Source organism: Garra rufa, chromosome 15 (genome assembly GCF_049309525.1).
Source record: "Garra rufa chromosome 15, GarRuf1.0, whole genome shotgun sequence".
Taxonomy (NCBI): Eukaryota; Metazoa; Chordata; class Actinopteri; order Cypriniformes; family Cyprinidae; genus Garra; species Garra rufa.
This window is the reverse complement of record NC_133375.1, coordinates 34,270,958-34,288,483: the sequence shown is the minus strand read 5'-3', so window position 1 is coordinate 34,288,483 and position 17,526 is coordinate 34,270,958. Positions and strand designations below refer to the sequence as shown.

The 17,526-nt window shown below is 32.6% G+C and overlaps 1 protein-coding gene across 2 annotated transcripts in view; it reads left to right on the top strand.

The window, feature by feature from the left end:
- Positions 1-17,526, top strand: part of ntng2a (netrin g2a) — a 96,811-nt gene that overhangs the window by 54,791 nt on the left and 24,494 nt on the right. For both annotated transcript variants that reach the window (XM_073819238.1, XM_073819237.1), the window contains exons 4-5: positions 4,760-4,932; positions 5,256-5,279. In XM_073819238.1, the coding sequence (XP_073675339.1) occupies positions 4,760-4,932; positions 5,256-5,279 (197 nt within the window). The remainder of the gene's footprint in view (positions 1-4,759; positions 4,933-5,255; positions 5,280-17,526) is intronic.

Below are 17,526 nucleotides of genomic sequence, written 5' to 3'. Positions count from 1 at the left end.
TTAAAACAAATTAAAACTGTTGTTTACACAGAGAAAAGGGTTTGAGCCTGGCCTGCATCTTGTGTCACTTTCTTGTTGAGCATAAAATAAAATATAAAAAAATAAAAAATAAAATAAAAAATAACATAAAATAGTTTACAGGGTGGGGGTTTGAGCCAGCATCTTGCGTCTTGTTTAGCATAAAAAATAAATAAAAATAAACAAAATAAATAATATAAAATAGTTTACATTGAGATGAGGGTTTGTATGGAAGCCCGTTTCTGCCAGGTCAGAAAAAAATCCATGCCTTAGAAAGTCAAAATTATTAGATAAAAAGTTATATATATAAATTTTATATATATATATATAAAATATGTTGGCCGTTTTTTTTTTCTTTGCCGTTCTACCCCACGAAAACGCAACTCAGCGTGTTGCATTCATATTTTACAATATATTCTGCTTGTCTGTAAATGTTATATCATTTATTAATAAGGTGTGTACTGAACTTGGACCTGTTTTAAGCCAAGGTAATTTGTTCTGGAATGTCCCGTTTATCATTAGAACACTCCTGGAAACGGAACTTCAAAGGCGTATGGCGAATCATCTGATTCAAAACGGAAGGTGTGAATTGGTCATGTGATCAATGTGTTTAAGTCATAATTTTGACTTTTTATCTCATAAGTATGACTTAAGTAAGTCATAATTTTGACTTTTTATCTCATAATTTCGACTTTTTATCTCGTAATTATGACTTAAGTCATAATTTCGACTTTTTATCTCATAATTTCAACTTTTTAAGTCATAATTTCGATTTTATATTCTCGTAATTATGTCTTAAGTCATAATTTCGAATTTTTATCTCATAATTTCGACTTTGTATCTCATAATTATGACTTTTAAAGTCATAATTTCGACATAGTAAGTCATAATTTAGACTTTCTCATAATTTCAACTTTTTAAGTCATAATTTTGACATAGTAAGTCATAATTTCGATTTTATATTCTCGTAATTTTGACTTAAGTCATAATTTTGACTTTTTATCTCATAATTTCGACTTTGTATCTCATAATTATGACTTTTAAAGTCATAATTTTGACATAAAAAGTCTAAATTATGACTTACTATGTCAAAATTATGACTTTAAAAGTCATAATTATGAGATACAAAGTCGAAATTATGAGATAAAAAGTCAAAATTATGACTTAAGTCATAATTACGAGAATATAAAATCGAAATTATGACTTACTATCTCGTAATTATGACTTAAGTATGTCATAATTTAGATTTTTTTTTTAAGGCATGGATTTTTTTCTGACTTGGCGGAAACGGGCTTCCATAGGTTTGAGCCTTGCCATAAAATAAAATAAAACAAAATACAACAAAATAAAATAAATAACATAAAATAGTTTACAGGGAATTGAGGGTTAAAAGGGTTAAAATGAAATAAAATAAAAAATAGTTTACAGGGAGATGAAGGTTTGAGCCTGGCCAGCATATTGTGTCACTTTCTTGTTGAGCATAAAATAAAATATAAAATAAATAAATAAATAAAAAATAACATAAAATAGTTTACAGGGAGATGAGGGTTTGAGCATGGCCAGCATCATCTTGTTGAACATAAAACAAAAAAAATAAAAAAATAAAAATAGTTTACACAGAGATGAGTTTGAGCCTGGCCAGCATTTTGTGTCACTTTCTCTTAAATAAAACAAAATAAAGAGATACAAATATATATTTTTAAATTATTTTATATAAATAAATGATATAAGTGCTTACTAGCATTATACATTATAAGCATCAGGAATAATAAATTTTACAATATATACAAAAAATAATTTTACAGCAATCTTGCAGGGCACAAGACAGCATTTTATCCCGGAGTTTGGTACAGTATGTTGGCATGCCATCACTTTTTTCAAGGGAATCTTCAGAGGGCGAGGTATGACCTCATTATACGGCAATACAAGGTTTGGTTATGGGGTGTCCGCATGGAAATATATAGGTCAGCTTCATAAATATTTCATGCAAATGGATAGATGTTCGCTCTAGTGAAGATGAAAAAAACTTGGATGCATTGGGATTTACACACTCATTTGATTAGAGAGATTGTAATTGCAAAAGTCGTCATTTCCATACTAACCTGCTTTCTTCGCCAGACCTTTAATCTCAACTATCCTTAAACTGAGCTGTCAGGTAGCCGGAGCATTCCTCATAAACTCAAAGGAGGGAAGCGACATTTTGTGGAGCGCTGCAGATTTTTCTTCTAAAGCCAACGATAAGAAGAGACAAGGCTAGGCCATCTCAATATCCCCCATTTATTCTCATTACCAGCGATAATCATTACTCACTTTCTCTCTCTCCCTTTTGTTGGTTCCATCTTTCTTGAGGTATTCCCTTCCCCCCAGTAGACGGCTGCTATATTTGGAGTAGAGCAGACGGATGCTGTTTACTGTCCCCAAAGATCCCAGAGTTTTTTCTCCAACATCAGAGACGACGAGAATCAAACTCTCCCGCATCTACAATAAACACAAACAGACTCTATAGTGCTTACAAACATGGGTCATGGGAAGAGTCTTGATAATGATTGGAAACAAAGAGGAAAGTTAAAAAGATCACAGTAATCTCTAGAACAGTGGACAGAAGTTTTCAGGACCACACACTACAAACTACTCTCTTTTCCCACTTGTTTTCTAGTCAAATTATTTCAGAATAATTTGTTGCAAGTTTTAATATTTCTATTTAGCTTTTATGTATTTTTATTTCAGTTTTATTAAATTAATACTTTAACTTAAACACTAATTACAAATGCTACTTGGCAACTAATTAATTTTAACAACAGTGGCAGACTTTCTTACCTGAATTGAACTTTTTTAGACTTAAAACAAGTTGGTAATTTTGGATTATTTTAGTTTTATTTATATATTATTAAAATAAATATAATAATATTTGAATAAGATTTTATTTTGATATTTTAGTAATATTTATCATTTTATTTATTTATTTATTATTTAAATTACTTATTTTTAAAGTTTCTTAATTTTGTTACGTGCTTTTATTATTTATTATTATCTTATTTATTTATTTTCTTTTATTTATTTAGCTTTAATTTATTTTATTTCAGGCTTAGTAATTTTATACATCGAAATAAAAATGAAAAATGTAATTGTTGCTTTGGCAACTAACTGAAAAAAAAAACTTTTTAAAGTTTAAGTTTCATCTAATATTTATATTTGATTTCTGTTTTATTTAAATGAACAAAATATTTGTAATCGTTTTATTTACAATAACATCACTGGCGTATGTTCTCATTTGATTTGAACATTTTTTAGACTTAAAATAAGTTGGAAAAAATCCATCCACTAATGTTATTGTAGTATTACTTATGTACTACTAAAAATATATTTTAATATTTAAATTACTTTACTTTTTAAAGTTTAAATTGTATCTAAAATTTATATTTGATTTTTGTTTTATTTAAATTAACAAAAATATTTTTAATAGTTTTTGATTTGATTTCAACCTTGTTAGACTTGAAATAAGTTGAAAAATAATATGTCAATGCATTAAGACAAAATACACTTATATTAAAGATACCCTGTACTAGTATTATTTATGTATTATTAAAATATTTATTATTATTTTAATAAGATTTTATTTTTATATTTTTAATTTAGGTTTTAGCAATTTTGTTTTGTTCTTATATTGTTTCTATATTTTCTAATATTTTTATTTAGTGTTACTTTATTTTTTATTTCAGTTTTAGTAATTTTATATATCAAAAACTATAACTGTCTAAACTAAAATAAAAAAGTTACTAAAAAAGTCTAATATTTATATTTGATTTCAGTTTTACTTAAATTAACAAACATTATTTTTAGTTTACAATAACATCACTAGCATGTTTTTTCATTTAATTTGAACTTTTTTATACTTAAAACAAAAATACAAAAAATATAGGACAAAATATACTTATATGAAAAATATTCTCTACACCAGGGTTATTTTAGTATTATTAAAATATTTATTAAGATTTTAATAACATTTCAATTTTATATTTTAAACATTTACGTTTTAGTAATTTTGTTATGTGCTTTTGTTATTTTTATTTAGCCTTAATTTAAATTTATTTCCATTTTAGTAATTTATACATCCACTTGAAATGTTGAGTACTTGAAATGGCAAGTAACTGAAATAAAAAAAAATGTTTACCTCAGTTAAATGTTTAATCTAATCTTTTTTTCACCATTTATATTTTATTTCAGTTTTATTTCAATTAACAAAAACACTGCACTGTACCGGCAGATTTTCTCATATGAATTTACCAAGTTTAAACTTAAAACAAGTAAAAATAATAATAATAATAATAATAATCCAGTGCATGAAGACAATATACACTCATATTAAAGATCTATACTCTTAAAGTCCTATGCAAGTTAGAACAGCAATTTTGTCCACAACAGCCTTGATAACCAACAGGACCAATAACCACAGTAAAATATCACCAGCCCAAAATCCTCATCTCTATAACCTTATACACATCAACCAAAATGTAAAGATCTGTAGAATCCACAAAATTCCCTACAGGTACTGTGTCAGCCATGTGCTATGGCTCCACTAATTATCCCAGCTCATTTCTTGAGCCGAGTAGGTGAGCTAATGAGCTACCTCGGGTGACCCTAACAAATAAAAGGTGGGAATTGTCCTCGGCGGTGCAGCTTTCGCCCTTGCCCGTGGCTGCGATGTAACAAGTGCGCTAATTGGTGTTCCCTGTTTTCACAGGTGTAAGTGTAACCTCCACGCCGGTCAGTGCTCCCTCCGTGACGGGACCCTTCAGTGCGACTGCGAGCACAACACCACTGGACAAGACTGTTCGGCCTGCGAGAGAGGATTCAAAGCCAAATCCTGGAAGCCCGGCTCCTACCTGCCCACCCCGAACGGCTCCCCGAACATTTGTACGAATTATGCACCTGCTGTATTCACACACGCACACACACACCTGAGAGAGCGAGCTATGATTTACGTACAGTGTAGAAAACTGGGGCATCTTCACTTCCTGAGAAAAGTAGAATAGCACAAAGCTTTCAAGTAAACTTTGCAATAAAAAGAAGACAGGCATATCGAATAGAAGAAATGTACAGTACTGTACATTCACTGCATGCCAAAGCGAGTCTTAGATGAGCTCCAGAGCGGTAGAGGGATAAATAAAAGAGTGTTTTGGAAAATAAATGAGTAAAACTCTCTCATTTGTTTTATCTTCTTGTCTTTCTGTTTGCAGGTGAAGCGTCGGGAACGTCTGACAGTAAGTGGCATGCTAATGGAATGCGCTGACTGTCGTTTTCATGTTTTCGCTCCTGCTGCCATCACTCTTTTTGGCCTCTTTATTTCATGTCGTTAACAAGATGTCGGTTCTGATCCGTCCCTTAACTGTCACTGCGAACTCTGATGGCGTGATGCATCTTTTCCACAGTTTTCTACTTCATAAATGTTTCATGTGATGTGAGACGCAAAGCATTCTAAAGCTGGCTAGTGATGTATGACGGTGTGCTCAAGGTTATAGGAAATTTCAGCGCAGTTCTGCCCGTTTGTGGTGGTCTAATGCTGTTTTGTTGGAAATCTGAGGTGATGACTGATCTCAGGAGAAATATAGAGGAATCTTTTTCCTCAGGATTATTCTTAAAGGTGCACTTGGAAGTCTCTCCAGCTTAAAGGTGAAACGTTCATGTTTTTTTGTGATGCTAGCGGCACAGATATTGTTTAGAAATCAATGGTACTTTTGAAAAATGTTTCAAATGGTTTCAATTCACATGAGATTAAAAATCTAGTCGTATCAGCTGCATAAAAGCTGTTTAATTAGATAAGAAAGTTCTCTTCTATTGGTAGTGGCCATATTGAGATTACATGGCCAGCTTAATATTACACATTTTATTTTAGTAAACTGATTTTCAAACACTTTCAGTTGTTAATAATGGGCAATAAATGTGCTGTAACCAAAACCATTTGCTTTTGCATTATATTGCAACAAAGAGGTAGGCGATATGACCAAAACCTTTTATCACTATATGAGTAATTTTATTTCAATACACAATATAGTTATTTTTGCTTTAAATAAGGTATTTATAATATAATTTTTTTGATACCATAGAACTTTCATAATTCTTGTCACCAGTGTCAATAATCACAAAAAACTTGTAAATAAAAAAAAAAAGACTAATTGCAAGCAATAAGACAAAAAAACTACTACAGTACAACAAATAAATAAGAAATGCTACATGCAGTCAAACCGAAAATTATTCAGACACCAGATATAATTTTTTTATTTATTTTTACTAAAGGTTGCAGGACACTATAGTTCATTTATGTAACTGAGGATAGCAATAAAAAACTGGGACCAAAAATTATTCAATTCAATTCATTACATACCTTTCTATCAAAGTTACCTGACATTATCAAGAAGAATTTGTTCTGACACAGTTTAACTCTGAGTTCTTGTCATATTTTCTTACCATTTTTGAAACTATAGCGAATAAACTGTTATAATGTGAGAAATGTTAGTGTCTGAATACATTTCTGAATAAATTCTGTAAATTTTAAAGTAATCAAATGTATAAAAAACACTATATTCTTTACTGTGCAAATTAAGTATATATTTCTTCATATTAAAGTTACAAAAGTGATTTAGTCAAGAGCAGTGAGAGATTTTCTCTCTTTTGTCATTTAACACGAATGACTGCTGTCACTTTAGGAGCTGCCCGGATCCAATATAGACCTAAATTACTAGGTTTACAAGGATACTTGCAAAAACAGGCATTTTAACACATATAAGTGTGTGTATTTAACCGTTCTAGGCCTATAAAGTGGCAAAAATAACTCTCTTTAATATTCCCGCACTCTATGAGCAGCGTGTGACAGCACTCAGTCTTGTCAAACAGCGCATGGATATAGTGAAATGAGTTCTCTTTTGCTGCTAATTGTATTTAATGGCTTAAAGGGGTTATCATATGCCCACTTTGACACAAGCTGATATGATTCTTTAGGGCGTTAATGAAAAGTCTAGTTAAAGCTTGATCATGATTGATTCGTTTGAACATAAACCATGGGGCGCAATCTCTTCAAAAATGAAAGTAACCCTCTGCGTCTTCAGCAGCTCAGATGTCAGGAGTAAATGACAACTGCTATGTTCATTATTACATCCAACAACAAAACACCTCAATTGCTTAGGAGACATTCTTGTCTACTCTTGCTCCAGCGTCGTAACAATGGTGGACAGTTAACAGCTCACTCAAGGCGGGTCTAAGTTAAAATGGCCGTGTCAATCAACAATTGTGAGGGTGGCCTTGGTCTGTGTGCTGTCATGTCACACAGCCAAGAATCTGAGAATGGCTTGAATTTAGAAAGAGGTAATGATTTATAGGGATTTAAAAAAAAAAGCACTGGGTGGATTTTTATCATTATAGGGTGGATGTGTACACACTGCTAACACACATTTATGATCAAACAACATGTAAAAGTGAATTTTGCATCTGATGACCCCTCTAAAATCACTTGCTTTTAAACCACAATGCTTAAAAATGCACAGGTTTTGTGACCACGTAGCACAGCAATGTCACATGAGTGTGTAACTGTGATAGAGACAATAGTCCAAAATCTCTACTGGTTGAAAATATCTACCACTTATTCATGTCTACTGGTATATCGCCCAACAACACCAGTACTGTAGATGTCAGTATCAATTCAAAGACTAGAAGTTAGAAATTAGTTAATGCACTTTCAGTCATTTTCCAACTATAATGATGTTTTTCATTTTCAATGCCAACACTAGCAGTTACACTTGACCCAGCCACTGTACCAATGTCCATAACTACATCCAGAACCCCACCCACAGTCCAACTAACCTCAGACTCAACACCAGCCACCACAGGGTCAGTCCAACCGATCACAGTATCACAGACTCCGGGTACATCAGCGTCTGTAAACATGTTTACAGGTCAGAACTGGTTTAAAGTCCATAGAGTAGTGCATTTTGTCTTGTGATGGTCTGTAGATTAAAATAGAGTAGTCTTGTAGTAGTTCAGCAGTGTTCAGTAGATGAGCTCTTTAGATAACTAGAAGAACGTAACAGAAATGTATACAAGTACCAAAAAGTATCTTAGTATTACAATGGGTTTTAGTTATGTACCATGGAGAAACATGTAAATTACACAGTACATGGATAAAGTCATTCTGTATCATGGTACATTTATAGTTGAGGTCAAAAGTTTACAGAATCTGCTAAATGTTAATTATTTTACCAAAATAAAAAGGATCATACAAAATGCATGCTATTTTTGTTTAGTACTGAGCTGAACAAAATATTTCACATAAAAGATGTTTACATATAGTCCACAAGGAAAATAATAGTTGAATTTAATGATCCACAGCTGTTTTTTTTTTTTTTTTTTTTTTTGTTATAGTTGATTATGAGTTCCTTGTTTGTCCTGAACAGTCAATTGCCAATGTTCTATAGAAAAATCCATCAGGTTCCACAAATGCTGTGGTTTTTCAGCATTTTTGTGTATTTGAACCCTTTCCAACAATGACTGTTTGATTTTGAGATCCATCTTTTCACACTGAGGACAACTGAGGGACTCCTATGCAAATATTACAGAAGGTTCAAATGCTCACTGATGCTCCAGAAGGAAAAATAATGCATTAAGAGCTGAGGGGTGAGATGATCAGGGTAAATTTAACTTATTTGTCTTCTGGAAAACATGTAAGTATCTTGTGAAGCTTGTGAAGGGCAGTACTTAATAAAAAAAATGTATTATATTATATTTAGGCAAAATAAGAAACATTTACACATCTATTTTCGTTCTGAAGCATCAGTGAGTGTTTGAACCTTCTGTAATAGTTGCGTTACCTTCTGTAATAGTATGAGTCCCTCGGTTCTCATCAGTGTGAAAAGATGGATCTCAAAATCAAACAGTCAAATGTTTGAAAGGGTTCAAATGCACAAAAATGCTGAAAAACCAAACAAGTTGTGGGACCTGAAGGATTTTTACGAAGGACAGTGGTCAGTTTAACTGTTCAGGACAAACAAAGGACTCATAAACAACTATCACTAAACAAAAAAACACAGCTGTGGATCATTCAGGTAACAACACAGTATTAAGAATCAAGTGTATGTAAACTTTTTCATTTTTACAAATGCAACTTATTTTCTTTTATATACTACATGTAAATGACTTTTATGTGAAAGATCTTATTCAGGTCGGTACTAAATAAAAATAGAGGATAGAATAGAATGCATTTTATATGATCCCTCTTATTCTGGTGAAATAATTAACATTTTGCAGATTCTGCAAGGTGTATGTGAACTTTTGACCTCAACTGTATACGGGTAAACAATATTTTATACTGTATATATTGACATTTTACAATATTGTTGTCATACTGCAAAACAATTACCATGTTACATTACATATACATATATTACTGAAACAGCTAAAATGTAACAAATGTATTTTTTAAGGTCAAAATCTTTTTCCTGTCCAACTAACTGATGAAAATATAAGAGAAAATTACCTTAAAGGAACTGCTCCTGCTTCAGCCTTATTACGGCAGCAAACTTCCTTGACTATTACGCCGGAATGGGAGTGTAGTTCCTAATCTCATCAGCCTAGAAAATTGAAGCTTTGCATTTCCACCGGTCTTAGCACACGATATAACTACAGAAGAGTCAAGTTTTAAATAGGACAAATATGGAAACTCGTTGGACATGTTTGAACGTGATGCTATTGGTCTAATAGGATTCAATGATCTATGCTAAGCTATGCTAAAAGTGATATCGCCAGAACAGGAGAATGGCTGAATGGATTTCAAAACGGTAAAACTCAACTTATTAACTCGGGGGGGAGTTGGAGAATGAGCCTATTTCCAAAAAAAAGTGGAGTGTTCCTTTAAGAGAAATTACAAGTCATGTCTACTGCCCATATACCACAAGTACTGGCGTGTGGTATTATTATCATCTGAAACTATAACTGTACTATAGTACCATTACAGTGCTGTTGGGTCCTGAGAAGCTTTTCTTCCCAACCTCTGACCAATGAATAACACTCACTGGAGTGAGAGCAATTTATCACAGCGTGTGTCGGGCCACGGACTCTCACTCTCCCTCAGGGTCCCGCTGCCTGCCATCAAACACACATGCAGAAGACACAAATACATTATCTGACTCAAAGTAATATGTTGAAATATCTTCATAATTCAATATTATCAGGGCCTGTCAGAACGGCCTGATTTTGGAGTTTGTGATGTCATTTTTTTCAATCATTGCCAAGCTGAAAATATTTAATAATGCTCACTGAAAAGAATTGGGATTGTTTGGAGTGGGGAGAAAAAAAGAATCTTCCACAGCCCGCAATGCAGATTTTGCACGGTCTGTCAACATTTGTCCACAAAAAGTAATGTTTTATGTATGCTTAATGATGTGTGAGAGAGGTTTTTCTCCCGAGCTTAAGGTGCGATGCCCCCTTCTAAAATAGACAGTGACGTGTGTGCTGTTACAGGAAGAAACTGTCCTGTACTAAAAGTTTCATGGTCACTTCTAATATTTTTAGACTCCGGGATAAATTTGTGGTTCAATAGGTTCAATAACCTATTGAACAGGGACGTGTCACTGTGTTCATTCATCTCGCTGAATAATGGAGCACTCTCACCCACCAAGGACTGTTTCAGGACATTGCTGAAATCTGAATAGTCAGATTACGAAACTCAAATCAGATTTCTCTTTTTTTTGCATGAAAAACTTCTAGATTCTCAACTATCCCCTCAGAAAACACACATAGCGTTCACAGAATCTCTGAAGTATACTGCAGACAAAACCAGCAACATCTAGTGTGCATTTATTTGATCCGAAGTACAGCAAACACAGTAAAGTTTTGACTTTGAGTTTTACTATTTAAAATAACTGTTTTCTATTTAAATCTATTCTATTTTAATTTTAAAATGTAATTTATTCCTGTGATTTCAAAGCTTAATTTTTTAGCATAATTACTCCTTCAGAAATTATTCTAATATTCTGATTTGCTGCTCATGTATTATTATTATTATTACGCTGAAAACAGCTGAGTAGAATTTTTTCAGGTTTCTCTTATGAATAGAAAGTTCAGAAGAACAGCATTAATCTGAAATAGAAATCTGTTGTGTCATTATAAATGTCTGTTTCATCACTTTTGATCAATTTAAAGCATCCTTGCGAAATAAAAGTATTAATTTATATAATGATCAATTCTATAATTGATCACAAGAATAAATTACATTTTTAAATATATTTAAATAGAAAACAGTTATTTTAAATAGTAAAAATATTAATACAGTTTTACTGTTTTTTGTCATACTTTAGATCAAATAAATGCAGGCTTGATGAAAAAGTGACTTTAAAAAAAAATCTTACTGTTCAAAAACTTTTGACTGGTAGTGACTATATGTATATTTTATTTATTTATTTTAAATCGTAAATCGTTTTATTTATTTGATAAATACAGTAAAAAAGTAATATTGTAAAATATTATTACAATTTAAAATAAATTGTTTCTATTTTAATATGTTACAATTTAATTAATTCCTGTAATGGCAGTGTTACATTCTCAGCATCATCAATCCGTCTTCAGTGTCACACGATCCTTCAGAAATCATTCTAATATGCTGATTTGGTGCTCAAACATTTCTTATTGTTATCATTTTTGAAAACAGTTTAATATTTTTTTGTGGAAACTATGATACTTTTTTCCAGGATTCTTTGATTAATACAAAGTACAACTTTAATGCCACTTTTAATCAATTTAATGCATCCTTGTTGAATAAAAGTATTCATTAAGTTGAAAAACTAAAATATTTTGAACAGTAGGTGTGTACTTAGTTTTATCATAAGTATTTAGCTAGAAATTAGCTTTTTGAGTGAAATAACTATTCAATAATAGGTAAATTGTTAATTCTCAGTAAATAGCAAATAACTGGAAAAGTCATGTAAATTCAGTCAAATGTGTGAGAACTCATTACTTAGTCACACATAAACACTAACTGTATAATCCACTTTGTTTGCTTTGTATGCCTCTGAAATAATCAGTATATATTACTTCACACTTCATTGAATGCCAGTCTATTACTATGGCATGTATGACTGATTTCAGATTTAGCCATTTGTAAACATCAATATTTAAAAAAAATCAAATTGGTTTGCTTTTACATTCTTTCTATTCAAGTCAGCAATTACTGGTCAGAATAAATTATAATGTGGACGCAAGTCTAGTTAAAATCTAGTCGCTCCAGTAGGACTGCAGCAGCAGTGACCTCTGCACTCATCCCACTGAAACGGGAAGGTTATCAGCATATACGCTTCAGGGGCAAATCAAGATGATCACTACCAAGATGATCTCCGAACAGTCCTGGGTTTGAACCCTACTGCTATACATATTATTTATTTTATTTCTATTCAATTTTACTGAGTGAGAGGATGAGGAATAAAAAAGGAAGTGCTGTTCATTCCCTTCGCCCTTCCTGGACAAAGTGTTTGGAAACTGTGATAGAAAGCCATCACTGTCCTAAAGGAGAAGACAGAGAGGAAAACAGACTGAAAGAGAGTGAGAGATAGAATGCAATAGAGAAAGACAGAGAGCAGGAATTTGGAGGAAATGGATGATGAATGTTTATTAAGCTTGTGGGCCTCCCATCACACTAAAAATAACCCTCATGCATTTATCCAGCAAGGGCAATGTTATTGCACATCTTCATGCCCAAGTGTCTGAGGCAGTGCATGGGGAAAAGCATCTCGAAGATTTAGTGAGCAACTCTACGTAATAAAGGTGAAATTATTCATAATTACTGCAAGCAACTGGCTCTGTTCCAAAACCAAGTCAACTTCCTTACTGTCTACAGCCTACATAGGCGCCTGCCTTCTAAGACAGCATGCTAACTGAAATGGAAGCTCATAAGTGACTGATTGATCTAAACAGACAGCAACTTTAGAGAGTTGAAACATTTTCAACTTTGAATAAAATGCAGTCACTGTCACTTTTTAGTCAGCTAACCAATCACAGTGGAGGATGGGTGGGACAAATTGCGCACTGACCAACTGCCACATCTTACTTGTATCTAGTAATCAGATACTAGTTACACTTCCACAGATATTCTGTGTCATAGCAGCCAAAACATCTCAACGGAAAAAATGCTGCACCGCAGAAGTGCTCTCAAGTGCTCACAGCGAGCGTTTTCAGCAGAGCGCCTGCCGTTTTCTGCGGGCTAAAAGCGCTTCCGTGGACATGCGGCCTTACAGATTGTTTAAGACAAACACACAAGAGTCTAACAGCACAATAACAGAGACGAGATGGTATAAGAAGACAGACCATTCAGACAAAAATGAATGGGAGAAACTGTAAGGCTCAATATGGTGCACGATGGAATGGAGTTTATTATTATTATTTCTTTACAATTTGAGCTAAAGTAGTTCAAATGTAATTATCAAATATAAAACTCATAAAAATGTAATTTTAAAATATACATAACATATATTTTAAATCTGGTCCAAGATGGCGCAGCAGCAGTAACAATGTGTTGACTGTCTTGTTTGTTTGATCAGTGTTATTTTTTTCTTCCTTTTAAAGCTCTAATTTAAAAAAAAAAAAGGCAAACGTAACTTGGTTTTGGCAATGAATACTTTTAGATTTTTGATCAATGAGCTGGTAAAAGAAGAATCAACCAGTAAATGTTTTTTACATTTAGTTTTGTAAGTGTTTTTGTGTCACTGCTTTAAAAGAAATTTTTAATCTCAATTAAAAAATGTAAAAGCTTTTACCTGGTTAAATAAAGGACATGATGATGATTTAAAAATAAAATGATGGCTAAAAATAATCTAATTAAAATTGAATTATTTAGCCAATTTTGTGTGTTCTACGTTTTAATAGCACATTTCAAACCAACAATAAAATAATAACAGTAATATCTTAAATTTCATTACTTTGAACGACTCGTTTTTTATTGAAACACCATCTTGCAAAACAGTTTTGGAGACTCGGAAGTACATTAAAAATTTAATGTAGGTTGTTTTTTGATGTAAAATTTTATGTAGAGACTTTGAAAGTCAAATAAGCAAAAGAACAAATAAATACATAGCACACATATTGTGTAAAATACACTACCGGTCAATTTTTTTTTTGAAAAGTACGATTTTTAATGTTTTTAAGTTTCTTCTGTCACCGAGCCTTCATTTATTTGATTCAAAATACAGCAACATGAGTAATATTGTACAATATTTTTACTATTTAAAATAACTGCTTTCTATTTGAATATATTTTAAAATGTAATTTATTCCGGTGATCAAATCTAAATTTTCAGCATCAATCCTTAATTTCTAGAATAAAATTCTAGAAATGAATACTTTTATTTAGTAAGGATGCTTTAAATTGATCAAAGTTGATAATAAAGACATCTGTAATGTTACGAGATTTCTATTTTAGATGAATGCTGTTCTTCTAAACTTTCTAAAATTCTACTCAGCTGCATTAAACATAATAATAATAAATGTTTTTTTTGAGCAGCAAATCAAAATATTAGAATCATTTCTGAAGGATGGATGTGACTGGAATAATAATGCTAAAAATTCAGCTTTGAAATCACAACAAATTACGTTCTAAAATATATTTAAATAGAAAACAGTTATTTTTAATAGTAAAAAATATTTCTAAATTTTACTGTTTTTACTCTACTTTGGATCAAATAAATGCAGGCTTGGTGAGCAGAAGAGACTTAAAAAAAGTACACACATATTGAGTAAAATAGACTCATTTAATTAGACTATTTTTAGTCATACTTTTTGCATTACATAAGTATTTATAAATCAACATTTTTCACACTTTGTCCACCATCTTGGATAGACTGTCACAATGCATTCTAACATTGCTTCCTTTGTGAAGCATACATCCTGTCAGAAAATCTGGCCAAAAGACATTTTCTTAGAAGGCAGCACAGTCATCCTGCCTACCTTTTGGAACAGCAGGAGCGCACTTACGATGCCTTAAATAGTCAGCTTACTAGACTTTGGAACAGAGCCATTAATTCACAAGACTGCAAGCCTGTCTTGTTTTTTTCTCATCTTTAAAACAAACACTCTATCTTTGTTTCTCTCTGTTCTAATGTGGCGAGAGACTGAGAGCAGTCTTAAGTAGATCGGGCCACTCTATGCCTGCTCTTTTGGTTCTGGTCTGGTTCGGTGGCAGATGGCGGGTGTGGGGGGGTGACGTGAGAAATCTGCCCGTGCTCCAGCTCTCACGTTAACCCCCCGTGGCCATATGCCTGCCCTCCTGTTACCCGTTCCCTGCTCATCGGCCCTGTACCGAGCTTCTCGCTCTCTCTCACACAGGCACAAATACACTCTTTGTCTAGAAAGCATGACTGCACAACGAGAGACTAATTCGATTAGTAGCCTGTTAAAAGGCACTGGATGATAATACCTTTCTGGATGCCTCTACTGATCATTCTGTCTGTGTGAATGGACATGCATGACACAGCATGTTAAAGTCCCCATGAAATCAAAATTGACATTTTTTGGCTTTTAGTATAAATATGTTAGCCTTAAGGTTATTTATAAGCTAGTGTGTTTCAAAACAATGACAAAATACTAGCATTGAAAACTTACAGTCTCTAACTTCTGCCAATATGGATCAACGATTTTGATGGCATAACCCTGCACTTCAGCTTCTCATCAAACTTAATGTGGCTTTACTGAGCTCAATGGCTCTAGCTCAAGCTGTAACATAGACAAAACGCTATTGGCTATTTAAAAAAGGAGGTGGGACTGCTTGACATGTCCCGCCCTGTCTTCCTGTTTCAGTTGAAATTATGTCAACACAGAATAACGCTGCGTGTTTCAAAGCACTTCAATGGACCTTTAAAAAAATCACTGTAAAAGATGCTGAAAAACAGTCCACCTAGCACATCTTTACAAAGACCAATATATTTTGGAGCTTTTTGTATCATACAATTAATGTGACTGACTGATCTATTACTTTCTTTCTTTCTTTCTTTCTTTCTTTCTTTCTTTCTTTCTTTCTTTCTTTCTTTCTTTCTTTCTTTCTTTCTTTCTTTCCTTAATGTCTTTCATTTCTTCCTTTCCTTCCTTCCTTCTTTCTTTCTTATTTTCAGCATTTATTTCCTTCCTTTCCTTTCTCTTTATTTTTCCTTTTTTCTTTCTTTCTTTCCTTCATTCCTTTTTTCTTTCTTGCTTCTTTCTTTCTGTCCTTCCTTTCTTTCATTTCTTCCTTTGCTTTACTTCCTTACTTTTCTTCCTTCTTTCTTTCTGTCCTTCATTTCTTTCCCTTTCTTCCTTTTTTCTGTCCTTCTTTTCTTTCTTTCTTTATTTCTTTCTTTTTCATTTCTTCCTTTCTTTTCCTTCCTTCCTTCCTTCCTTATTTTCTTCTTTCTTTGTGTCCTTCCTTTCTTCCCCTTTTTTTCCTTTTTTCTGTCCTTCCTTCCTTTCCCTTTCTTCTTTTTTTCGGTCCTTCCTTTCCTTCTTTTCTTTCTTTCATTTCTTCCTTTCCTTTCCTTTCCCTTCCTTTCCTTCCTTCCTTCCTTCCTTCCTTCCTTATTCTTCTTTCTTTCTGTCCTTCCTTTCTTCCCCTTTCTTACTTTTTTCTGTCCTTCATTTCTTCCTTCCTTTCTTTCCTTCCTTTCTTTCCCTTTCTTCCTTTTTTCTGTCTTTCCTTTCTTTCATTTCTTCCATTCCTTTCCTTCCTTATTTTTCTTCCTCCTTTCTTCCTTTTTTCTGTCCTTCCTTTCCTTCTTTACTTTCTTTCTTTCTTTCATCTCTTCCTTTCCTTCCTTATTTTTCTTCCCTCTTTCTTTCTTTCTTTCTTTCTCTTTCTTTCCTTCTTCCCTTCCTTCCTTGCCTCCCTTCCTTCCTTCCTTCTTTCCTTCCACAAAAATATTACATTTCATGAGCACCAAAGCAGCATATTAGAATGAAAATAAAAAAAATTCAGCTTCATATCACAAAAATAAATTACATTACAGATGTTATTTCAAATTCCAATAATATTTCATAATATTACTATTTGTACTGTATTTTGGATCAAATAAATGCAGCCTTGATAAGCATTTAAATTATGATGTGACCCTGGACCACAAAACCAGTCTTAAGTATCATGGGTATATTTGTAGCAATAGCCAAAAATACATTGTATGGGTCAAAATGATAAATTTATTAAATAAAGGTCATGTTTCATGAAGATATTTCGTAAATTTCTTACCGTAAATATATATAAAAACTTAATTTTTGATTAGTAATACGCATTGCTAAGAACTTAATTTGAACAGCTTTAAAGGCGATTTTCTCAATATTTATTTGCACCCTCAAATTACAGATTTTTAACCATACAAACCATACATAATTAGAAAGCTTATTTATACAGCTTTCATATGATGTATAATCTTAATTTAAAAAAATTGACCCTTTATGACTGGTTTTGTGGTCCAGGGTCACATATGTAAATGTGGTTGGTCATTCAGGTATGTTCACC